Genomic DNA, 26727 nt, shown 5'->3' with positions numbered 1-26727 from the left:
ACCCTTAGACAATAACACAACCCCCGGCCTCAGTCTGAACATAGAGTATCAACCCTTAGACAATAATACAACCCCCGGCCTCAGTCTGAACATAGAGTATCAACCTTTAGACAATAACACAACCCCCGGCCTCAGTCTGAACATAGAGTATCAACTCATAGACAATAACACCACCCCCTTCCTCAGTCTGAACATAGACTGTCAAATCTTAGACAATAACACAACCCCGGCCTCAGTCTGCTGCAGTCTGGACTGTGTTGTTCCTCCCCCTAGTCTCATGGTTGTCGTGGTGACCTGGTCCAGATGTATTCATAGAGCTGGGCTTCAGCAGCCTGTTGATGATGTCACCACACGTCTTCTTGTACTGGTTACGGAGCAGGGAGTAGACAAAGGGGTCGCAGGCCGCCTTGCTGTAGGCCAGGCACTTGGAGACCAGTCCCCAGCGGTGGTCGATAGGCACGGACGGAAATAACTCCACTATCCTATACAGGATCGGGAAAGAGGGATGAGAGGGAGGGAGAGAGGGAGGAGAGGGAGAGAGGGAGGAGAGGGAGAGGGAGGAGAGGGAGAGAGAGGAGGAGAGGGAGAGAGAGGGAGGAGAGAGAGAGAGAGGAGGAGAGAGAGAGAGGGAGGAGAGAGAGGGAGAGAGAGAGAGGAGAGAGGGAGAGAGAGGAGGAGAGGGAGAGGGGAGAGAGGGAGAGAGGAGGAGAGGGAGAGGGAGGAGAGGGAGAGAGAGGAGGAGAGGGAGAGAGAGGAGGAGAGGGAGAGAGAGGAGGAGAGAGAGAGAGGGGAGGAGAGGGAGAGAGGGGAGGAGAGGGAGAGGGGAGGAGAGGGAGAGAGGGGAGGAGAGGGAGAGAGAGGAGGAGGAGAGGGAGAGAGTGTAGGAGAGGGAGAGAGGGGAGGAGAGGGAGAGAGGAGAGGGGAGGAAAGGGAGAGAGAGGAGAGGGAGAGAGGGGAGGAGAGGGAGAGAGGGGAGGAGAGGGAGAGAGGAGAGGGGAGGAGAGGAGAGAGGGGAGGAGAGGGAGGGAGGGGAGGAGAGGAAGAGAGAGGAGGAGAGGGAGAGAGGGGAGGAGAGGGAGAGAGTGGAGGAGGGAGAGAAGGGAGGAGAGGGAGAGAGGGGAGGAGAGGGGAGAGAGAGGAGGAGAGGGAGGGAGGGAGGGGAGGAGAGGGAGAGAGGGGAGAGAGAGGGAGAGAGGGGAGGAGAGGGGGAGAGGGAGGAGAGGGAGGAGAAAGGAGGAGAGGGAGAGAGGGGAAGAGAGGGAGAGAGGGAGGAGAGGGGAGAGAAGGGAGGAGAGAAGAGAGGGGAGGAGAGGGAGGAGAAGGGAGGAGAGAGGGAGAGGGGGAGAGGGATGTCTTAGATATCTCTATCTATGGATGTCAAAGTGCAACATTCTAATTGTCATCCCACAACTACAGAAGAGGTCAGAGTTCAAAAGCAGACATTTAGTTCTGTTGTTTGTTACATAATACACATAATGTACTTACAGGCAGGTAAAGATTCATTATTTAAAGACTTAGGCTTTAATTGGTTAATTGGTTAATTCCATAACGCAAAAGATCTGTATTGTAGCACGGTTGAAATGTACAGGACATTTCTGTGTAAGGCTTAAACTTCTGCGCTACAGATTGGATCGAGGTCTTTGAATCGAGCACTTAGATATTTATCTTCCATTTGAAGATGCCTGGGTATATTGTGCCTTTCTGTTGTCCTGAAAGTCAACAGCACAGTAAATTACCAAAACACAGCAGGGATACGTTACTTTAGACCGAATTAACGTGCAATATCAAATGTGGCTGGCTGTCAAAAGTCAAAACAAATGGTTCTGTTGATTTATGAGCCTGTTTTCCAACCACCCTGAGAAATAATTTCCTCATTTTCCTTCACAAACACTTCCAGCACAGTAGAATTCTATTATGGCTGGCAGGTGGTATAGATCCTGTTGATCCTTGTTATTATGGCTGGCTGGCAGGTGGTATAGATCCTGTTGATCCTTGTTATTATGGCTGGCTGCCAGGTGGTATAGATCCTGTTGATCCTTGTTATTATGGCTGGCAGGTGGTATAGATCCTGTTGATCCTTGTTATTATGGCTGGCAGGTGGTATAGATCCTGTTGATCCTTGTTATTATGGCTGGCTGGCAGGTGGTATAGATCCTGTTGATCCTTGTTATTATGGCTGGCTGGCTGGCAGGTGGTATAGATCCTGTTGGTCCTTGTTATTATGGCTGGCTGGTGGTATAGATCCTGTTGATCCTTGTTATTATGGCTGGCAGGTGGTATAGATCCTGTTGATCCTTGTTATTATGGCTGGCAGGTGGTATAGATCCTGTTGATCCTTGTTATTATGGCTGGCTGGTGGTATAGATCCTGTTGATCCTTGTTATTATGGCTTTTAGTTGGTATAGATCCTGTTGATCCTTGTTATTATGGCTGGCTGGCAGGTGGTATAGATCCTGTTGATCCTTGTTATTATGGCTGGTAGGTGGTATAGATCCTGTTGATCCTTGTTATTATGGCTGGCAGGTGGTATAGATCCTGTTGATCCTTGTTATTATGGCTGGCAGGTGGTATAGATCCTGTTGATCCGTGTTATTATGGATGCCAGGTGGTATAGATCCTGTTGATCCTTGTTATTATGGCTGGTTGGCTGGTAGGTGGTATAGATCCTGTTGATCCTTGTTATTACGGCTGGCTGGCTGGCAGGTGGTATAGATCCTGTTGATCCTTGTTATTACGGCTGGCTGGCTGGCAGGTGGTATAGATCCTGTTGATCCTTGTTATTATGGCTGGTAGGTGGTATAGATCCTGTTGATCCTTGTTATTACGGCTGGCTGGCTGGCAGGTGGTATAGATCCTGTTGATCCTTGTTATTATGGCTGGTAGGTGGTATAGATCCTGTTGATCCTTGTTATTACGGCTGGCTGGCTGGCAGGTGGTATAGATCATGTTGATCCTTGTTATTACGGCTGGCTGGCTGGCAGGTGGTATAGATCCTGTTGATCCTTGTTATTATGGCTGGTAGGTGGTATAGATCCTGTTGATCCTTGTTATTACGGCTGGCTGGCTGGCAGGTGGTATAGATCCTGTTGATCCTTGTTATTATGGCTGGCTGGCAGGTGGTATAGATCCTGTTGATCCTTGTTATTATGGCTGGCTGGCTGGCAGGTGGTATAGATCCTGTTGATCCTTGTTATTATGGCTGGCTGGCTGGCAGGTGGTATAGATCCTGTTGATCCTTGTTACTATGGCTGGTTGGCTGGCAGGTGGTATAGATCCTGTTGATCCTTGTTACTATGGCTGGCTGGCTGGTGGTATAGATCCTGTTGATCCTTGTTATTATGGCTGGTTGGCTGGCAGGTGGTATAGATCCTGTTGATCCTTGTTAATATGGCTGGCTGGCTGGTGGTATAGATCCTGTTGATCCTTGTTACTATGGCTGGCTGGCTGGTGGTATAGATCCTGTTGATCCTTGTTATTATGGCTGGCAGGTGGTATAGATCCTGTTGATCCTTGTTATTATGGCTGGCTGGCAGGTGGTATAGATCCTGTTGATCCTTGTTATTATGGCTGCCTGGTGGTATAGATCCTGTTGATCCTCGTTATTATGGCTGGCTGGCTGGCTGGTGGTATAGATCCTGTTGATCCTTGTTATTATGGCTGCCAGGTGGTATAGATCCTGTTGATCCTTGTTATTATGGCTGCCAGGTGGTATAGATCCTGTTGATCCTTGTTATTATGGCTGGCTGGCAGGTGGTATAGATCCTGTTGATCCTTGTTATTATGGCTTGCAGGTGGTATAGATCCTGTTGATCCTTTTTAATATGGCTGGTAGGTGGTATAGATCCTGTTGATCCTTGTTATTATGGCTGGCAGGTGGTATAGATCCTGTTGATCCTTGTTATTATGGCTGGCAGGTGGTATAGATCCTGTTGATCCTTGTTATTACGGCTGGCTGGCAGGTGGTATAGATCCTGTTGATCCTTGTTATTATGGCTGGCTGGTGGTATAGATCCTGTTGATCCTTGTTATTATGGCTGGCAGGTGGTATAGATCCTGTTGATCCTTGTTATTATGGCTGGCAGGTGGTATAGATCCTGTTGATCCTTGTTATTATGGCTGCCAGGTGGTATAGATCCTGTTGATCCATGTTATTATGGCTGGCTGGTGGTATAGATCCTGTTGATCCTTGTTATTATGGCTGCCAGGTGGTATAGATCCTGTTGATCCTTGTTATTATGGCTGCCAGGTGGTATAGATCCTGTTGATCCTTGTTACTATGGCTGGCTGGCTGGTGGTATAGATCCTGTTGATCCTTGTTATTATGGCTGGCAGGTGGTATAGATCCTGTTGATCCTTGTTATTATGGCTGGCTGGTGGTATAGATCCTGTTGATCCTTGTTATTATGGCTGCCAGGTGGTATAGATCCTGTTGATCCTTGTTATTATGGCTGGCTGGCAGGTGGTATAGATCCTGTTGATCCTTGTTATTATGGCTGGCTGGCTGCTGTTGATCCTTGTTATTATGGCTGCCAGGTGGTATAGATCCTGTTGATCCTTGTTATTATGGCTGGCTGGCTGGCAGGTGGTATAGATCCTGTTGATCCTTGTTATTATGGCTGGCAGGTGGTATAGATCCTGTTGATCCTTGTTATTATGGCTGGCAGGTGGTATAGATCCTGTTGATCCTTGTTATTATGGCTGGCTGGTGGTATAGATCCTGTTGATCCTTGTTATTATGGCTGGCTGGTGGTATAGATCCTGTTGATCCTTGTTATTATGGCTGGCTGGTGGTATAGATCCTGTTGATCCTTGTTATTATGGCTGGCAGGTGGTATAGATCCTGTTGATCCTTGTTATTATGGCTGGCTGCCAGGTGGTATAGATCCTGTTGATCCTTGTTATTATGGCTGGCAGGTGGTATAGATCCTGTTGATCCTTGTTATTATGGCTGCCAGGTGGTATAGATCCTGTTGATCCTTGTTATTATGGCTGGCTGGCAGGTGGTATAGATCCTGTTGATCCTTGTTATTATGGCTGGCAGGTGGTATGGATCCTGTTGATCCTTGTTATTATGGCTGGCTGGCAGGTGGTATAGATCCTGTTGATCCTTGTTATTATGGCTGCCAGGTGTTTTAGATCCTGTTGAACCTTGTTATTATGGCTGACAGGTGGTATAGATCCTGTTGATCCTTGTTATTATGGCTGGCTGGCTGGCTGGTGGTATAGATCCTGTTGATCCTTGTTATTATGGCTGGCTGGCTGACAGGTGGTATAGATCCTGTTGATCCTTGTTATTATGGCTGGCTGGTGGTATAGATCCTGTTGATCCTTGTTATTATGGCTGGCTGGCTGGCAGGTGGTATAGATCCTGTTGATCCTTGTTATTATGGCTGGCTGGCAGGTGGTATAGATCCTGTTGATCCTTGTTATTATGGCTGGCAGGTGGTATGGATCCTGTTGATCCTTGTTATTATGGCTGGCTGGCAGGTGGTATAGATCCTGTTGATCCTTGTTAATATGGCTGGCAGGTGGTATAGATCCTGTTTATCCTTGTTAATATGGCTGGTAGTTGGTATAGATCCTGTTGATCCTTGTTATTATGGCTGGCAGGTGGTATAGATCCTGTTGATCCTTGTTATTATGGCTGGCTGGCTGGTGGTATAGATCCTGTTGATCCTTGTTATTATGGCTGGCAGGTGGTATAGATCCTGTTGATCCTTGTTATTATAGCTGGCTGGCTGGTGGTATAGATCCTGTTGATCCTTGTTATTATGGCTGGCTGGCTGGCAGGTGGTATAGATCCTGTTGATCCTTGTTATTATGGCTGGCTGGCAGGTGGTATAGATCCTGTAAATCCTTGTTATTATGGCTGGCTGGCTGGCAGGTGGTATAGATCCTGTTGATCCTTGTTATTATGGCTGGCTGGCTGGTGGTATAGATCCTGTTGATCCTTGTTATTATGGCTGGCTGCCAGGTGGTATAGATCCTGTTGATCCTTGTTATTATGGCTGGCTGGCTGGTGGTATAGATCCTGTTGATCCTTGTTATTATGGCTGGCTGGCTGGTGGTATAGATCCTGTTGATCCTTGTTATTATGGCTGGCCGGTGGTATAACTCCTGTTGATCCTTGTTATTATGGCTGCCAGGTGGTATAGATCCTGTTGATCCTTGTTATTATGGCTGGCAGGTGGTATAGATCCTGTTGATCCTTGTTAATATGGCTGGTAGGTGGTATAGATCCTGTTGATCCTTGTTATTATGGCTGGCAGGTGGTATAGATCCTGTTGATCCTTGTTATTATGGCTGGCAGGTGGTATAGATCCTGTTGATCCTTGTTATTATCGCTGGCTGGCAGGTGGTATAGATCCTGTTGATCCTTGTTATTATGGCTGCCAGGTGGTATAGATCCTGGTGATCCCTGTTATTATGGCTGGCAGGTGGTATAGATCCTGTTGATCCTTGTTATTATGGCTGGCAGGTGGTATAGATCCTGTTGATCCTTGTTAATATGGCTGGCTAGGTGGTATAGATCCTGTTGATCCTTGTTATTATGGCTGGCTGGTGGTATAGATCCTGTTGATCCTTGTTATTATGGCTGGCAGGTGGTATAGATCCTGTTGATCCTTGTTATTATGGCTGGCTGGCAGGTGGTATAGATCCTGTTGATCCTTGTTATTATGGCTGGCCTTGTGGCTGGCAGGTGGTATAGATCCTGTTAATCCATGTTATTATGGCTGGCTGCCAGGTGGTATAGATCCTGTTGATCCTTGTTATTATGGCTGCCAGGTGGTATAGATCCTGTTGATCCTTGTTAATATGGCTGGTAGTTGGTATAGATCCTGTTGATCCTTGTTATTATGGCTGGCTGGCTGGTGGTATAGATCCTGTTGATCCTTGTTATTATGGCTGCCAGGTGGTATAGATCCTGTTGATCCTTGTTATTATGGCTGGCTGGTGGTATAGATCCTGTTAATCCATGTTATTATGGCTGCCAGGTGGTATAGATCCTGTTGATCCTTGTTATTATGGCTGCCAGGTGGTATAGATCCTGTTGATCCTTGTTATTATGGCTGGCTGCCAGGTGGTATAGATCCTGTTGATCCTTGTTATTATGGCTGGCTGGCTGGCAGGTGGTATAGATCCTGTTGATCCTTGTTATTATGGCTGGCTGGCTGGTGGTATAGATCCTGTTGATCCTTGTTATTATGGCTGGCTGGCTGGTGGAATAGATCCTGTTGATCCTTGTTATTATGGCTGGCTGGCTGGCAGGTGGTATAGATCCTGTTGATCCTTGTTATTATGGCTGGCTGGCTGGTGGTATAGATCCTGTTGATCCTTGTTATTATGGCTGGCAGGTGGTATAGATCCTGTTGATCCTTGTTATTATGGCTGGCAGGTGGTATAGATCCTGTTGATCCATGTTATTATGGCTGGCAGGTGGTATAGATCCTGTTGATCCTTGTTATTATGGCTGGTATAGATCCTGGATCCTTGTTATTATGGCTGCCAGGTGGTATAGATCCTGTTGATCCTTGTTATTATGGCTGGCTGGCAGGTGGTATAGATCCTGTTGATCCTTGTTATTATGGCTGGCTGGTGGTATAGATCCTGTTGATCCTTGTTATTATGGCTGGCAGGTGGTATAGATCCTGTTGATCCTTGTTATTATGGCTGGCTGGTGGTATAGATCCTGTTGATCCTTGTTATTATGGCAGCCAGGTGGTATAGATCCTGTTGATCCTTGTTATTATGGCTGGCAGTTGGAATAGATCCTGTTGATCCTTGTTATTATGGCTGGCTGGCAGGTGGTATAGATCCTGTTGATCCTTGTTATTATGGCTGGCAGGTGGTATAGATCCTGTTAATCCATGTTATTATGGCTGGCAGGTGGTATAGATCCTGTTGATCCATGTTATTATGGCTGGCAGGTGGTATAGATCCTGTTGATCCTTGTTATTATGGCTGGCAGGTGGTATAGATCCTGTTGATCCTTGTTATTATGGCTGCCAGGTGGTATAGATCCTGTTGATCCTTGTTACTATGGCTGGCTGGCTGGTAGTATAGATCCTGTTGATCCTTGTTATTATGGCTGGCTGGTGGTATAGATCCTGTTGATCCTTGTTATTATGGCTGGCAGGTGGTATAGATCCTGTTGATCCTTGTTATTATGGCTGGCTGGTGGTATAGATCCTGTTGATCCTTGTTATTATGGCAGCCAGGTGGTATAGATCCTGTTGATCCTTGTTATTATGGCTGGCAGTTGGAATAGATCCTGTTGATCCTTGTTATTATGGCTGGCTGGCAGGTGGTATAGATCCTGTTGATCCTTGTTATTATGGCTGGCAGGTGGTATAGATCCTGTTAATCCATGTTATTATGGCTGCCAGGTGGTATAGATCCTGTTGATCCTTGTTATTATGGCTGGCTGGCAGGTGGTATAGATCCTGTTGATCCTTGTTATTATGGCTGGCTGGCTGGCAGGTGGTATAGATCCTGTTGATCCTTGTTATTATGGCTGCCAGGTGTTTTAGATCCTGTTGAACCTTGTTATTATGGCTGACAGGTGGTATAGATCCTGTTGATCCTTGTTATTATGGCTGGCAGGTGGTATAGATCCTGTTGATCCTTGTTATTATGGCTGGCTGCCAGGTGGTATAGATCCTGTTGATCCTTGTTATTATGGCTGGCTGGCTGGCAGGTGGTATAGATCCTGTTGATCCTTGTTATTATGGCTGGCTGGTGGTATAGATCCTGTTGATCCTTGTTATTATGGCTGGCTGGCAGGTGGTATAGATCCTGTTGATCCTTGTTATTATGGCTGGCTGGTGGTATAGATCCTGTTGATCCTTGTTATTATGGCTGGCAGGTGGTATAGATCCTGTTGATCCTTGTTATTATGGCTGGCTGGCAGGTGGTATAGATCCTGTTGATCCTTGTTATTATGGCTGGCTGGCTGGCAGGTGGTATAGATCCTGTTGATCCTTGTTATTATGGCTGGCTGGCTGGCTGGTGGTATAGATCCTGTTGATCCTTGTTATTATGGCTGGCAGGTGGTATAGATCCTGTTGATCCTTGTTATTATGGCTGGCTGGCAGGTGGTATAGATCCTGTTGATCCTTGTTATTATGGCTGGCAGGTGGTATGGATCCTGTTGATCCTTGTTATTATGGCTGGCTGGCAGGTGGTATAGATCCTGTTGATCCTTGTTATTATGGCTGGCAGGTGGTATGGATCCTGTTGATCCTTGTTATTATGGCTGGCTGGCAGGTGGTATAGATCCTGTTAATCCTTGTTATTATGGCTGGTAGGTGGTATAGATCCTGTTGATCCTTGTTATTATGGCTGGCTGGTGGTATAGATCCTGTTGATCCTTGTTATTATGGCTGGCTGGTGGTATAGATCCTGTTGATCCTTGTTATTATGGCTGGCTGGTGGTATAGATCCTGTTGATCCTTGTTATTATGGCTGGCTGGTGGTATAGATCCTGTTGATCCTTGTTATTATGGCTGCCAGGTGTTTTAGATCCTGTTGAACGTTGTTATTATGGCTGACAGGTGGTATAGATCCTGTTGATCCTTGTTATTATGGCTGGCAGGTGGTATAGATCCTGTTGATCCTTGTTATTATGGCTGGCTGGCTGGCAGGTGGTATAGATCCTGTTGATCCTTGTTATTATGGCTGGCTGGCAGGTGGTATAGATCCTGTTGATCCTTGTTATTATGGCTGGCTGGCTGGCAGGTGGTATAGATCCTGTTGATCCTTGTTATTATGGCTGGCTGGCTGGCAGGTGGTATAGATCCTGTTGATCCTTGTTATTATGGCTGGCTGGCAGGTGGTATAGATCCTGTTGATCCTTGTTATTATGGCTGGCTGGCTGGCAGGTGGTATAGATCCTGTTGATCCTTGTTATTATGGCTGGCTGGCAGGTGGTATAGATCCTGTTGATCCTTGTTATTATGGCTGGCAGGTGGTATGGATCCTGTTGATCCTTGTTATTATGGCTGGCTGGCCAGGTGGTATAGATCCTGTTGATCCTTGTTATTATGGCTGCCAGGTGGTATAGATCCTGTTGATCCTTGTTATTATGGCTGGCAGGTGGTATAGATCCTGTTGATCCTTGTTATTATGGCTGCCAGGTGGTATAGATCCTGTTGATCCTTGTTATTATGGCTGGCAGGTGGTATAGATCCTGTTGATCCTTGTTATTATGGCTGGCAGGTGGTATAGATCCTGTTGATCCTTGTTATTATGGCTGGCAGGTGGAATAGATCCTGTTGATCCTTGTTATTATGGCTGGCTGGCAGGTGGTATAGATCCTGTTGATCCTTGTTATTATGGCTGGCAGGTGGTATAGATCCTGTTAATCCATGTTATTATGGCTGCCAGGTGGTATAGATCCTGTTGATCCTTGTTATTATGGCTGGCTGGTGGTATAGATCCTGTTAATCCATGTTATTATGGCTGCCAGGTGGTATAGATCCTGTTGATCCTTGTTATTATGGCTGCCAGGTGGTATAGATCCTGTTGATCCTTGTTATTATGGCTGGCTGCCAGGTGGTATAGATCCTGTTGATCCTTGTTATTATGGCTGGCTGGCTGGCAGGTGGTATAGATCCTGTTGATCCTTGTTATTATGGCTGGCTGGCTGGTGGTATAGATCCTGTTGATCCTTGTTATTATGGCTGGCTGGCTGGCAGGTGGTATAGATCCTGTTGATCCTTGTTATTATGGCTGGCTGGCTGGTGGTATAGATCCTGTTGATCCTTGTTATTATGGCTGGCTGGCAGGTGGTATAGATCCTGTTGATCCTTGTTATTATGGCTGGCTGGCTGGTTGGTATAGATCCTGTTGATCCTTGTTATTATGGCTGGCTGGCTGGCAGGTGGTATAGATCCTGTTGATCCTTGTTATTATGGCTGGCTGGCAGGTGGTATAGATCCTGTTGATCCTTGTTATTATGGCTGGCTGGCAGGTGGTATAGATCCTGTTGATCCTTGTTATTATGGCTGGCTGGCAGGTGGTATAGATCCTGTTGATCCTTGTTATTATGGCTGGCTGGCTGGCAGGTGGTATAGATCCTGTTGATCCTTGTTATTATGGCTGGCTGGCAGGTGGTATAGATCCTGTTGATCCTTGTTATTATGGCTGGCAGGTGGTATGGATCCTGTTGATCCTTGTTATTATGGCTGGCTGGTGGTATAGATCCTGTTGATCCATGTTATTATGGCTGGCTGGCAGGTGGTATAGATCCTGTTGATCCTTGTTATTATGGCTGGCTGCCAGGTGGTATAGATCCTGTTGATCCTTGTTATTATGGCTGGCTGGCTGGCAGGTGGTATAGATCCTGTTGATCCTTGTTATTATGGCTGGCTGGCTGGTGGTATAGATCCTGTTGATCCTTGTTATTATGGCTGGCTGGCTGGCAGGTGGTATAGATCCTGTTGATCCTTGTTATTATGGCTGGCTGGCTGGTGGTATAGATCCTGTTGATCCTTGTTATTATGGCTGGCTGGCTGGCAGGTGGTATAGATCCTGTTGATCCTTGTTATTATGGCTGGCTGGTGGTATAGATCCTGTTGATCCTTGTTATTATGGCTGGCTGGTGGTATAGATCCTGTTGATCCTTGTTATTATGGCTGGCAGGTGGTATAGATCCTGTTGATCCTTGTTATTATGGCTGGCTGGCTGGCAGGTGGTATAGATCCTGTTGATCCTTGTTATTATGGCTGGCTGGCAGGTGGTATAGATCCTGTTGATCCTTGTTATTATGGCTGGCTGGCTGGCAGGTGGTATAGATCCTGTTGATCCTTGTTATTATGGCTGGCTGGCTGGCAGGTGGTATAGATCCTGTTGATCCTTGTTATTATGGCTGGCTGGCAGGTGGTATAGATCCTGTTGATCCTTGTTATTATGGCTGGCTGGCTGGCAGGTGGTATAGATCCTGTTGATCCTTGTTATTATGGCTGGCTGGCAGGTGGTATAGATCCTGTTGATCCTTGTTATTATGGCTGGCAGGTGGTATGGATCCTGTTGATCCTTGTTATTATGGCTGGCTGGCAGGTGGTATAGATCCTGTTGATCCTTGTTATTATGGCTGCCAGGTGGTATAGATCCTGTTGATCCTTGTTATTATGGCTGGCAGGTGGTATAGATCCTGTTGATCCTTGTTATTATGGCTGCCAGGTGGTATAGATCCTGTTGATCCTTGTTATTATGGCTGGCAGGTGGTATAGATCCTGTTGATCCTTGTTATTATGGCTGGCAGGTGGTATAGATCCTGTTGATCCTTGTTATTATGGCTGGCAGGTGGTATAGATCCTGTTGATCCTTGTTATTATGGCTGGCTGGCAGGTGGTATAGATCCTGTTGATCCTTGTTATTATGGCTGGCAGGTGGTATAGATCCTGTTAATCCATGTTATTATGGCTGCCAGGTGGTATAGATCCTGTTGATCCTTGTTATTATGGCTGGCTGGTGGTATAGATCCTGTTAATCCATGTTATTATGGCTGCCAGGTGGTATAGATCCTGTTGATCCTTGTTATTATGGCTGCCAGGTGGTATAGATCCTGTTGATCCTTGTTATTATGGCTGGCTGGTGGTATAGATCCTGTTGATCCTTGTTATTATGGCTGGCTGGTGGTATAGATCCTGTTGATCCTTGTTATTATGGCTGGCTGGCTGGCAGGTGGTATAGATCCTGTTGATCCTTGTTATTATGGCTGGCTGGTGGTATAGATCCTGTTGATCCTTGTTATTATGGCTGGCTGGCAGGTGGTATAGATCCTGTTGATCCTTGTTATTATGGCTGGCTGGCAGGTGGTATAGATCCTGTTGATCCTTGTTATTATGGCTGGCTGGCTGGCAGGTGGTATAGATCCTGTTGATCCTTGTTATTATGGCTGGCTGGCAGGTGGTATAGATCCTGTTGATCCTTGTTATTATGGCTGGCAGGTGGTATGGATCCTGTTGATCCTTGTTATTATGGCTGGCTGGTGGTATAGATCCTGTTAATCCATGTTATTATGTCTGCCAGGTGGTATAGATCCTGTTGATCCTTGTTATTATGGCTGGCTGCCAGGTGGTATAGATCCTGTTGATCCTTGTTATTATGGCTGGCTGGCTGGCAGGTGGTATAGATCCTGTTGATCCTTGTTATTATGGCTGGCTGGCAGGTGGAATAGATCCTGTTGATCCTTGTTATTATGGCTGGCTGGCTGGCAGGTGGTATAGATCCTGTTGATCCTTGTTATTATGGCTGGCTGGCTGGTGGTATAGATCCTGTTGATCCTTGTTATTATGGCTGGCTGGCTGGCAGGTGGTATAGATCCTGTTGATCCTTGTTATTATGGCTGGCTGGTGGTATAGATCCTGTTGATCCTTGTTATTATGGCTGGCTGGTGGTATAGATCCTGTTGATCCTTGTTATTATGGCTGGCTGGCTGGCAGGTGGTATAGATCCTGTTGATCCTTGTTATTATGGCTGGCTGGCAGGTGGTATAGATCCTGTTGATCCTTGTTATTATGGCTGGCTGGCTGGCAGGTGGTATAGATCCTGTTGATCCTTGTTATTATGGCTGGCTGGCAGGTGGTATAGATCCTGTTGATCCTTGTTATTATGGCTGGCAGGTGGTATGGATCCTGTTGATCCTTGTTATTATGGCTGGCTGGCAGGTGGTATAGATCCTGTTGATCCTTGTTATTATGGCTGCCAGGTGGTATAGATCCTGTTGATCCTTGTTATTATGGCTGGCAGGTGGTATAGATCCTGTTGATCCTTGTTATTATGGCTGCCAGGTGGTATAGATCCTGTTGATCCTTGTTATTATGGCTGGCAGGTGGTATAGATCCTGTTGATCCTTGTTATTATGGCTGGCAGGTGGTATAGATCCTGTTGATCCTTGTTATTATGGCTGGCAGGTGGAATAGATCCTGTTGATCCTTGTTATTATGGCTGGCAGGTGGTATAGATCCTGTTAATCCATGTTATTATGGCTGCCAGGTGGTATAGATCCTGTTGATCCTTGTTATTATGGCTGGCTGGTGGTATAGATCCTGTTAATCCATGTTATTATGGCTGCCAGGTGGTATAGATCCTGTTGATCCTTGTTATTATGGCTGCCAGGTGGTATAGATCCTGTTGATCCTTGTTATTATGGCTGGCTGCCAGGTGGTATAGATCCTGTTGATCCTTGTTATTATGGCTGGCTGGCTGGCAGGTGGTATAGATCCTGTTGATCCTTGTTATTATGGCTGGCTGGCTGGTGGTATAGATCCTGTTGATCCTTGTTATTATGGCTGGCTGGCTGGTGGAATAGATCCTGTTGATCCTTGTTATTATGGCTGGCTGGCTGGCAGGTGGTATAGATCCTGTTGATCCTTGTTATTATGGCTGGCTGGCTGGTGGTATAGATCCTGTTGATCCTTGTTATTATGGCTGGCAGGTGGTATAGATCCTGTTGATCCATGTTATTATGGCTGGCTGCCAGGTGGTATAGATCCTGTTGATCCTTGTTATTATGGCTGGCAGGTGGTATAGATCCTGTTGATCCATGTTATTATGGCTGGCAGGTGGTATAGATCCTGTTGATCCTTGTTATTATGGCTGGCAGGTGGTATAGATCCTGTTGATCCTTGTTATTATGGCTGCCAGGTGGTATAGATCCTGTTGATCCTTGTTACTATGGCTGGCTGGCTGGTAGTATAGATCCTGTTGATCCTTGTTATTATGGCTGGCTGGTGGTATAGATCCTGTTGATCCTTGTTATTATGGCTGGCAGGTGGTATAGATCCTGTTGATCCTTGTTATTATGGCTGGCTGGTGGTATAGATCCTGTTGATCCTTGTTATTATGGCAGCCAGGTGGTATAGATCCTGTTGATCCTTGTTATTATGGCTGGCAGGTGGAATAGATCCTGTTGATCCTTGTTATTATGGCTGGCTGGCAGGTGGTATAGATCCTGTTGATCCTTGTTATTATGGCTGGCAGGTGGTATAGATCCTGTTAATCCATGTTATTATGGCTGCCAGGTGGTATAGATCCTGCTGATCCTTGTTATTATGGCTGGCTGGCAGGTGGTATAGATCCTGTTGATCCTTGTTATTATGGCTGGCTGGCTGGCAGGTGGTATAGATCCTGTTGATCCTTGTTATTATGGCTGCCAGGTGTTTTAGATCCTGTTGAACCTTGTTATTATGGCTGACAGGTGGTATAGATCCTGTTGATCCTTGTTATTATGGCTGGCAGGTGGTATAGATCCTGTTGATCCTTGTTATTATGGCTGGCTGCCAGGTGGTATAGATCCTGTTGATCCTTGTTATTATGGCTGGCTGGCTGGCAGGTGGTATAGATCCTGTTGATCCTTGTTATTATGGCTGGCTGGTGGTATAGATCCTGTTGATCCTTGTTATTATGGCTGGCTGGCAGGTGGTATAGATCCTGTTGATCCTTGTTATTATGGCTGGCTGGTGGTATAGATCCTGTTGATCCTTGTTATTATGGCTGGCAGGTGGTATAGATCCTGTTGATCCTTGTTATTATGGCTGGCTGGCAGGTGGTATAGATCCTGTTGATCCTTGTTATTATGGCTGGCTGGCTGGCAGGTGGTATAGATCCTGTTGATCCTTGTTATTATGGCTGGCTGGCTGGCTGGTGGTATAGATCCTGTTGATCCTTGTTATTATGGCTGGCAGGTGGTATAGATCCTGTTGATCCTTGTTATTATGGCTGGCTGGCAGGTGGTATAGATCCTGTTGATCCTTGTTATTATGGCTGGCAGGTGGTATGGATCCTGTTGATCCTTGTTATTATGGCTGGCTGGCAGGTGGTATAGATCCTGTTGATCCTTGTTATTATGGCTGGCAGGTGGTATGGATCCTGTTGATCCTTGTTATTATGGCTGGCTGGCAGGTGGTATAGATCCTGTTAATCCTTGTTATTATGGCTGGTAGGTGGTATAGATCCTGTTGATCCTTGTTATTATGGCTGGCTGGTGGTATAGATCCTGTTGATCCTTGTTATTATGGCTGGCTGGTGGTATAGATCCTGTTGATCCTTGTTATTATGGCTGGCTGGTGGTATAGATCCTGTTGATCCTTGTTATTATGGCTGGCTGGTGGTATAGATCCTGTTGATCCTTGTTATTATGGCTGCCAGGTGTTTTAGATCCTGTTGAACCTTGTTATTATGGCTGACAGGTGGTATAGATCCTGTTGATCCTTGTTATTATGGCTGGCAGGTGGTATAGATCCTGTTGATCCTTGTTATTATGGCTGGCTGGCTGGCAGGTGGTATAGATCCTGTTGATCCTTGTTATTATGGCTGGCTGGCAGGTGGTATAGATCCTGTTGATCCTTGTTATTATGGCTGGCTGGCTGGCAGGTGGTATAGATCCTGTTGATCCTTGTTATTATGGCTGGCTGGCAGGTGGTATAGATCCTGTTGATCCTTGTTATTATGGCTGGCAGGTGGTATGGATCCTGTTGATCCTTGTTATTATGGCTGGCTGGCAGGTGGTATAGATCCTGTTGATCCTTGTTATTATGGCTGCCAGGTGGTATAGATCCTGTTGATCCTTGTTATTATGGCTGGCAGGTGGTATAGATCCTGTTGATCCTTGTTATTATGGCTGCCAGGTGGTATAGATCCTGTTGATCCTTGTTAATATGGCTGGTAGTTGGTATACATCCTGTTGATCCTTGTTATTATGGCTGGCAGGTGGTATAGATCCTGTTGATCCTTGTTATTATGGCTGGCAGGTGGTATAGATCCTGTTGATCCTTGTTATTATGGCTGGCAGGTGGTATAGATCCTGTTGATCCTTGTTATTATAGCTGGCTGGCAGGTGGTATAGATCCTGTTGATCCTTGTTATTATGGCTGGCTGGCAGGTGGTATAGACCCTGTTGATCCTTGTTATTATGGCTGGCTGGCTGGTGGTATAGATCCTGTTGATCCTTGTTATTATGGCTGGTTGGCTGGTGGTATAGATCCTGTTGATCCTTGTTATTATGGCTGGCAGGTGGTATAGATCCTGTTGATCCTTGTTATTATGGCTGCCAGGTGGTATAGATCCTGTTGATCCTTGTTAATATGGCTGGCAGGTGGTATAGATCCTGTTGATCCTTGTTATTATGGCTGGCTGGCTGGCAGGTCGTATAGATCCTGTTGATCCTTGTTATTATGGCTGGCTGGTGGTATAGATCCTGTTGATCCTTGTTATTATGGCTGGCTGGTGGTATAGATCCTGTTGATCCTTGTTATTATGGCTGCCAGGTGGTATAGATCCTGTTGATCCTTGTTAATATGGCTGGCTGCCAGGTGGTATAGATCCTGTTGATCCTTGTTATTATGGCTGGCTGCCAGGTGGTATAGATCCTGTTGATCCTTGTTATTATGGCTGCCAGGTGGTATAGATCCTGTTGATCCTTGTTATTATGGCTGGCAGGTGGTATAGATCCTGTTGATCCTTGTTATTATGGCTGCCAGGTGGTATAGATCCTGTTGATCCTTGTTATTATGGCTGGCTGGTGGTATAGATCCTGTTGATCCTTGTTATTATGGCTGGCTGGCAGGTGGTATAGATCCTGTTGATCCTTGTTATTATGGCTGGCAGGTGGTATAGATCCTGTTGATCCTTGTTATTATGGCTGGCTGGCTGGCTGCCAGGTGGTATAGATCCTGTTGATCCTTGTTATTATGGCTGGCTGGCAGGTGGTATAGATCCTGTTGATCCTTGTTATTATGGCTGGCTGGCTGGTGGTATAGATCCTGTTGATCCTTGTTATTATGGCTGGCAGGTGGTATAGATCCTGTTGATCCTTGTTATTATGGCTGGCTGGCTGGCAGGTGGTATAGATCCTGTTGATCCTTGTTATTACGGCTGGCTGGCTGGCAGGTGGTATAGATCCTGTTGATCCTTGTTATTATGGCTGGCTGGCTGGCAGGTGGTATAGATCCTGTTGATCCTTGTTATTACGGCTGGCTGCCAGGTGGTATAGATCTTGTTGATCCTTGTTATTATGGCTGGCTGGCAGGTGGTATAGATCCTGTTGATCCTTGTTATTATGGCTGGCTGGCTGGTGGTATAGATCCTGTTGATCCTTGTTATTATGGCTGGCAGGTGGTATAGATCCTGTTAATCCTTGTTATTATGGCTGGCAGGTGGTATAGATCCTGTTGGTCCTTGTTATTATGGCTGGCTGGTGGTATAGATCCTGTTGATCCTTGTTATTATGGCTGGCAGGTGGTATAGATCCTGTTGATCCTTGTTATTATGGCTGCCAGGTGGTATAGATCCTGTTAATCCTTGTTATTATGGCTGGCAGGTGGTATAGATCCTGTTGATCCTTGTTATTATGGCTGGCAGATGGTATAGATCCTGTTGATCCTTGTTATTATGGCTGGCAGGTGGTATAGATCCTGTTGATCCTTGTTATTATGGCTGGCAGGTGGTATAGATCCTGTTGATCCTTGTTATTATGGCTGGCAGGTGGTATAGATCCTGTTGATCCTTGTTATTATGGCTGGCAGGTGGTATAGATCCTGTTGATCCTTGTTATTATGGCTGCCAGGTGTTTTAGATCCTGTTGAACCTTGTTATTATGGCTGCCAGGTGGTATAGATCCTGTTGATTCTTGTTATTATGGCTGGCTGGCAGGTGGTATAGATCCTGTTGATCCTTGTTAATATGGCTGGCTGCCAGGTGGTATAGATCCTGTTGATCCTTGTTATTATGGCTGCCAGGTGGTATAGATCCTGTTGATCCTTGTTAATATGGCTGGCAGGTGGTATAGATCCTGTTGATCCTTGTTATTATGGCTGGCTGGTGGTATAGATCCTGTTGATCCTTGTTATTATGGCTGGCTGGTGGTATAGATCCTGTTGATCCTTGTTATTATGGCTGCCAGGTTGTATAGATCCTGTTGATCCTTGTTAATATGGCTGGCTGCCAGGTGGTATAGATCCTGTTGATCCTTGTTATTATGGCTGGCTGCCAGGTGGTATAGATCCTGTTGAACCTTGTTATTATGGCTGCCAGGTGGTATAGATCCTGTTGATCCTTGTTATTATGGCTGGCAGGTGGTATAGATCCTGTTGATCCTTGTTATTATGGCTGGCTGGTGGTATAGATCCTGTTGATCCTTGTTATTATGGCTGCCAGGTGGTATAGATCCTGTTGATCCTTGTTATTATGGCTGGCTGGCAGGTGGTATAGATCCTGTTGATCCTTGTTATTATGGCTGGCTGGTAGGTGGTATAGATCCTGTTGATCCTTGTTATTATGGCTGGCAGGTGGTATAGATCCTGTTGATCCTTGTTATTATGGCTGGCAGGTGGTATAGATCCTGTTGATCCTTGTTATTATGGCTGGCTGGCTGGTGGTATAGATCCTGTTGATCCTTGTTATTATGGCTGCCAGGTGGTATAGATCCTGTTGATCCTTGTTATTATGGCTGGCAGGTGGTATAGATCCTGTTGATCCTTGTTATTATGGCTGCCAGGTGGTATAGATCCTGTTGATCCTTGTTATTATGGCTGGCTGGCTGGCAGGTGGTATAGATCCTGTTGATCCTTGTTATTACGGCTGGCTGGCTGGCAGGTGGTATAAATCCTGTTGATCCTTGTTATTATGGCTGGCTGGCTGGCAGGTGGTATAGATCCTGTTGATCCTTGTTATTACGGCTGGCTGCCAGGTGGTATAGATCCTGTTGATCCTTGTTATTATGGCTGGCTGGCAGGTGGTATAGATCCTGTTGATCCTTGTTATTATGGCTGGCAGGTGGTATAGATCCTGTTAATCCTTGTTATTATGGCTGGCAGGTGGTATAGATCCTGTTGATCCTTGTTATTATGGCTGGCAGGTGGTATAGATCCTGTTGATCCTTGTTATTATGGCTGGCAGGTGGTATAGATCCTGTTGATCCTTGTTATTATGGCTGGCTGGCAGGTGGTATAGATCCTGTTGATCCTTGTTATTATGGCTGGCTGGCAGGTGGTATAGATCCTGTTGATCCTTGTTAATATGGCTGGCTGGCAGGTGGTATAGATCCTGTTGATCCTTGTTATTATGGCTGGCTGGCAGGTGGTATAGATCCTGTTGATCCTTGTTATTATGGCTGGCTTCCTGCTAGGTGATATTGGTCCTGTTGAACCTAGTTATTAATATCATCTAATGTACTCTTGTAAAGATATCAGGGACATCTCATCTTATGTTGCTTGTAAAGATATCTCTCTCTCTCTCTTCCCCTCCCCTCTTTCTACCTACCTGGTGATGACGTAGGGAGCAAAGCAGACCATGAACGTGCCGATGAAGGTACTGATCTTCCTGGTTGCTCTCTGTCTCCTCCTCTTCTGCTCCTCCAGACAACGCTCTCGAACACTGATCAGGGAAATATGTGGTTACACTTTATTTGACACACGTCTTCATGACATGAACATGATTATGTTGTTTGTTAGACCTAAAATCAGATTTCACGAGGTGCCATGAGGTGCCATGAGGTGCCATGAGGTGTCATGAGGTGTCATGAGGTGTCATTATGTTTCATGAGGTGCCATGAGGTGCCATGAGGTGCCATGGGGTGTCATGAGGTGCCATGAGGTGCCATGAGGTGTCATTATGTTTCATGAGGTGCCATGAGGTGCCATGAGGTGCCATGAGGTGCCATGAGGTGTCATGAGGTGTCATGAGGTGTCATTATGTTTCATGAGGTGCCATGAGGTGCCATGAGGTGTCATGAGGTGTCATTATGTTTCATGAGGTGCCATGAGGTGCCATGAGGTGCCATGAGGTGCCATGAGGTGTCATGAGGTGTCATTATGTTTCATGAGGTGCCATGAGGTGCCATGAGGTGCCATGAGTTGTCATGAGGTGCCATGAGGTGCCATGAGGTGCCATGAGGTGCCATGAGGTGTCATGAGGTGCTATGAGGTGTTATGAGGTGCTATGAGGTGCCATGAGGTGCCATGAGGTGTCATTATGTGTCATTAGGTGTGCTGTAATGACACAAGGTGTCATTAGGTGTGCTTAGCTGTGCTGAAGTGACATGAGTTGTCATTATGTGTCATTATGTGTCATTATGTGTCATTACGTGCCATGAGGTGCCATTAGGTGTCTGTTTATCTGTCAGCCATAGAGATTGAGGACGACAGTGTGCATGTGTGTATGTGTGCATGTGTGTGCACATGGCAGTCGTAGACAGCAATATTTTCATAATCATGTTATGACAATAGAGTGGTTAAAGACACGTGTGTTTTACATGATTACGTGACGTGTGTGGTGTGGTCTTGTGTGTGATGATGATGGTTATAGAATGTTACCCATATCAGACTGTTTTATCCAGAAAAACAGACAAAGAGTCTGTCTATTATGCCACAGTAAATGACCATGTAATAGGAGACTCCTCCCACTCAGTAAAACACTGGTTTTATCCTATTCTAACCAGGAAACAGACAAAGAGTCTGTCTATTATGCCACAGTAAATGAACATGTAATAGGAGACCCCTCCCACTCAGTAAAACACTGGTTTTATCCTATTCTAACCAGGAAACAGACAAAGAGTCTGTCTATTATGCCACAGTAAATGACCATGTAATAGGAGACTCCTCCCACTCAGTAAAACACTGGTTTTATCCTATTCTAACCAGGAAACAGACAAAGAGTCTGTCTATTATGACACAGTAAATGACCATGTAATAGGAGACTCCTCCCACTCAGTAAAACACTGGTTTTATCCTATTCTAACCAGGAAACAGACAAAGAGTCTGTCTATTATGCCACAGTAAATGACCATGTAATAGGAGACCCCTCCCACTCAGTAAAACACTGGTTTTATCCTATTCTAACCAGGAAACAGGTTGCATCCCAAATGACAACTCCATTCCCTATTTAGTGCACTACTTTCAACCAGGGCTCTGATGTAAAGTGGTGCACTACAGAGGGAACAAGGTGCCTTGGGATGCGTCCAGAGCTGAAACAGTCTGGAGTTACTACATGTAGAACAGATATAACCATTAACTATCTGGAGTTATTACATGTATATATAACCATTAACTATCTGGAGTTACTACATGTAGAACAGATATAACCATTAACTATCTGGAGTTACTACATGTATATATAACCATTAACTATCTGGAGTTATTACATGTATATATAACCATTAACTATCTGGAGTTACTACATGTATATATAACCATTAACTATCTGGAGTTACTACATGTATATATAACCATTAACTATCTGGAGTTACTACATGTATATATAACCATTAACTATCTGGAGTTACTACATGTATATATAACCATTAACTATCTGGAGTGACTACATGTAGAACAGATATAACCATTAACTATCTGGAGTTACTACATGTATATATAACCATTAACTATCTGGAGTTACTACATGTAGAACAGATATAACCATTAACTATCTGGAGTTACTACATGTAGATATAACCATTAACTATCTGGAGTTACTACATGTAGAACAGATATAACCATTAACTATCTGGAGTTACTAAATGTATATATAACCATTAACTATCTGGAGTTACTACATGTAGAACAGATATAACCATTAACTATCTGGAGTGACTACATGTAGAACAGATATAACCATTAACTATCTGGAGTTACTACATGTATATATAACCATTAACTATCTGGAGTTACTACATGTATATATAACCATTAACTATCTGGAGTTACTACATGTAGAACAGATATAACCATTAACTATCTGGAGTTACTACATGTAGATATAACCATTAACTATCTGGAGTTACTACATGTAGAACAGATATAACCATTAACTATCTGGAGTTACTACATGTAGAACAGATATAACCATTAACTATCTGGAGTTACTACATGTATATATAACCATTAACTATCTGGAGTTACTACATGTAGATATAACCATTAACTATCTGGGGTTACTACATGTAGAACAGATATAACCATTAACTATCTGGAGTTACTACATGTATATATAACCATTAACTATCTGGAGTTACTACATGTAGAACAGATATAACCATTAACTATCTGGGGTTACTACATGTAGAACAGATATAACCATTAACTATCTGGAGTTACTACATGTATATATAACCATTAACTATCTGGAGTTACTACATGTATATATAACCATTAACTATCTGGAGTTACTACATGTATATATAACCATGAACTATCTGGAGTTACTACATGTAGAACAGATATAACCATTAACTATCTGGAGTTACTACATGTATATATAACCATTAACTATCTGGAGTTACTACATGTATATATAACCATTAACTATCTGGAGTTACTACATGTATATATAACCATTAACTATCTGGAGTTACTACATGTATATATAACCATGAACTATCTGGAGTTACTACATGTAGAACAGATATAACCATTAACTATCTGGAGTTACTACATGTATATATAACCATTAACTATCTGGAGTTACTACATGTATATATAACCATTAACTATCTGGAGTTACTACATGTATATATAACCATTAACTATCTGGAGTTACTACATGTAGAACAGATATAACCATTAAATATCTGGAGTTACTACATGTAGAACAGATATAACCATTAACTATCTGGAGTTACTACATGTATATATAACCATTAACTATCTGGAGTTACTACATGTATATATAACCATTAACTATCTGGGGTTACTACATGTATATATAACCATTAACTATCTGGAGTTACTACATGTATATATAACCATTAACTATCTGGAGTGACTACATGTAGAACAGATATAACCATTAACTATCTGGAGTTACTACATGTATATATAACCATTAACTATCTGGAGTTACTACATGTATAACAGATATAACCATTAACTATCTGGAGTTACTACATGTAGAACAGATATAACCATTAACTATCTGGGGTTACTACATGTATATATAACCATTAACTATCTGGAGTTACTACATGTATATATAACCATTAACTATCTGGAGTTACTACATGTATATATAACCATTAACTATCTGGAGTTACTACATGTATATATAACCATTAACTATCTGGAGTTACTACATGTAGAACAGATATAACCATTAACTATCTGGAGTTACTACATGTAGAACATACTGTATATTGAACACAATAGAATATAATACAACACAATAGAACACAATAGAATAGAACACACCAGAATTGAACACAATAGCACACAATAGAATAGAACACAATAGAACACAATAGAGCACAGTAGAATATAACACAATAGAATAGACTCAACAGAACACAATAGAACACAATAGACCACAGTAGAACACAACACAATAGAACACAATGGAATAGAACGCAATAGAACACAACAGAAAATAACGCAATAGAACACAATATAGCACAACACGATATAATACAACACAATAGAACACAACACAATATAATAGAACATAATAGATCACAACGCAACACCATTTAACACAATAGAACACAACACCATATAACACAATAGAACACAACACCATTTAACACAATAGAACACAACACCATTTAACACAATAGAACACAACACCATTTAACACAATAGAACACAACACCATTTAACACAATAGAACACAACACCATATAATAGAACACAACACCATTTAACACAATAGAACACAACACCATTTAACACAATAGAACACAACACCATTTAACACAATAGAACACAACACCATTTAACACAATAGAACACAACACCATTTAACACAATAGAACACAACACCATATAACACAATAGAACACAACACCATTTAACACAATAGAACACAATATCATAGAACACAATATAACACAACACAATACAATAGAACACAACAGTAGAGAACACAACAGTAGTGAACACAACAGTAGTGAACACAACAGTAGTGAACACAACAGAATAGAACACAACACAATGGAACACAACAGAATAGAACACAACACAATAGAACACAACAGAATATAACACAACAGAATAGAACACAACACAATAGAACACAACAGAATATAACACAACAGAATAGAACACAACAGTAGTGAACACAACAGTAGTGAACACAACAGTAGTGAACACAACAGTAGTGAACACAACAGTAGAGAACACAACACAATAGAGCACAACAGAATAGAACACAACAGAATAGAACACAACACAATAGAACACAACAGAATAGAACACAACACAATAGAACACAACACAATAGAGCACAACAGTAGTGAACACAACAGAATAGAACACAACACAATGGAACACAACAGAATAGAACACAACACAATAGAACACAACAGAATAGAACACAACAGAATAGAACACAACAGAATAGAACACAACACAATGGAACACAACAGAATAGAACACAACACAATAGAACACAACAGAATAGAACACAACAGAATAGAACACAACAGAATAGAACACAACACAATAGAACACAACACAATAGAACACAACAGAATAGAACACAACACAATAGAACACAACAGAATAGAACACAACACAATAGAACACAACACAATAGAACACAACAGATCATAATAGAATAAAGAGATGTCCCATGATGCATTGTTCTGGTTTCAACATGAATTCAAAACAATAGTGAGTTGGAGTAAGGTGAGTTGGAGTAAGGTGAGTTGGAGTAAGGTGAGTTGGGAGTAAGGTGAGTTGGAGTAAGGTGAGTTGGAGTAAGGTGAGTTGGAGTAAGGTGAGTTGGAGTAGGCGAGTTGGAGTAAGGTCAGTTGGAGTAAGGTGAGTTGGAGTAAGGTGAGTTGGAGTAGGTGAGTTGGAGTAAGGTGAGTTGGGAGCAAGGTGCACAGAGAGAAATGCAACTCAAAGACCTCCTCTTACCTTGGGTGAATATCCACAAGCAGCACTAAAGTTTGCATTGTGATAACGTCTATCCGTCTACAGTGGAACCTTGCCACCTTCAGCACTTTCAGGTATGTGACGCACAGGACTAGAAAGGACAGGAGAAAGGTGAGGGAGTGAAACACCACAGTAAAGACAACAAACGGAGTCTGACTGTTGTCCGTCACGTCGGAGAGCGTGCACGACGCGTAAAGGGGACGGTATCCCACCCACGAGAGGCAAGCAGCCGCCGTCGAAAAAGACATAGAATGTATCCACGTGTATCCGAGCACGAGAGCGGCATCTCTATGTCGTATTCTAGAATGGTACCTCAACGGGAACACGACAGCGATCCACCTGTCGATGCTCAGAGCGGCCATGCTCAACATCGAATTAGTGGTTAAAAACGTCTCCGAGAAGCCGACCAACTGACAGAAAGCGTCACTTCCGGGCTGCCCCTCGTTGACGAGACCCACCAGAGTTAGAGGCATGTTGGAAACGGTCAGCAACAAGTTACAAAAAGTGAGGTTGAGGGTGAACACACAGGGCACCTGCTTCCTGATCTGTGGGTTGTACAGAAAGCAGATCAGGACCACGGCGTTGGACAGCAACGACACTACGATAATGACTAGCATCAAGACGGCGAGAAGCACCTCCACAGCGGCCATGGTGTGTGTCTCCCAGTCACTTATTATAAATCTGCTTTTTGGTAATGATTATGTCCAGATCCAACCACCGTATGTGGTTATGGAATAAAGGCATGGTGTTAGCTGGAAGACTCACCCCATAACCACATCCAGACATTCCCTGGTTATATCCCTCTCCTGTGGAGCGCAGCCGTGTCTCTCCTCTGACTCGTTGTCCTCAGACATCT

At 44.1% G+C, this 26727-nt stretch overlaps 1 protein-coding gene across 1 annotated transcript; it reads right to left on the bottom strand.

The window, feature by feature from the left end:
- Window positions 1-232: 232 nt before the first annotated feature.
- LOC115116965 (G-protein coupled receptor 26-like) lies at window positions 233-26521 on the bottom strand. The gene is made up of 3 exons (XM_065015316.1): window positions 25854-26521; window positions 20266-20379; window positions 233-482 (listed from the first exon to the last, which is right to left on the bottom strand). The coding sequence occupies exons 1-3, from the start codon at window positions 26519-26521 to the stop codon at window positions 233-235; spliced, it is 1032 nt and encodes a 343-aa protein (XP_064871388.1).
- Between the last annotated feature and the right edge of the window lie 206 nt (window positions 26522-26727).

The sequence above is a fragment of the Oncorhynchus nerka genome, unplaced genomic scaffold (genome assembly GCF_034236695.1).
Source record: "Oncorhynchus nerka isolate Pitt River unplaced genomic scaffold, Oner_Uvic_2.0 unplaced_scaffold_1515, whole genome shotgun sequence".
NCBI classification, from domain to species: domain Eukaryota; kingdom Metazoa; phylum Chordata; class Actinopteri; order Salmoniformes; family Salmonidae; genus Oncorhynchus; species Oncorhynchus nerka.
This window is presented reverse-complemented; position numbering and strand designations above follow the sequence as displayed.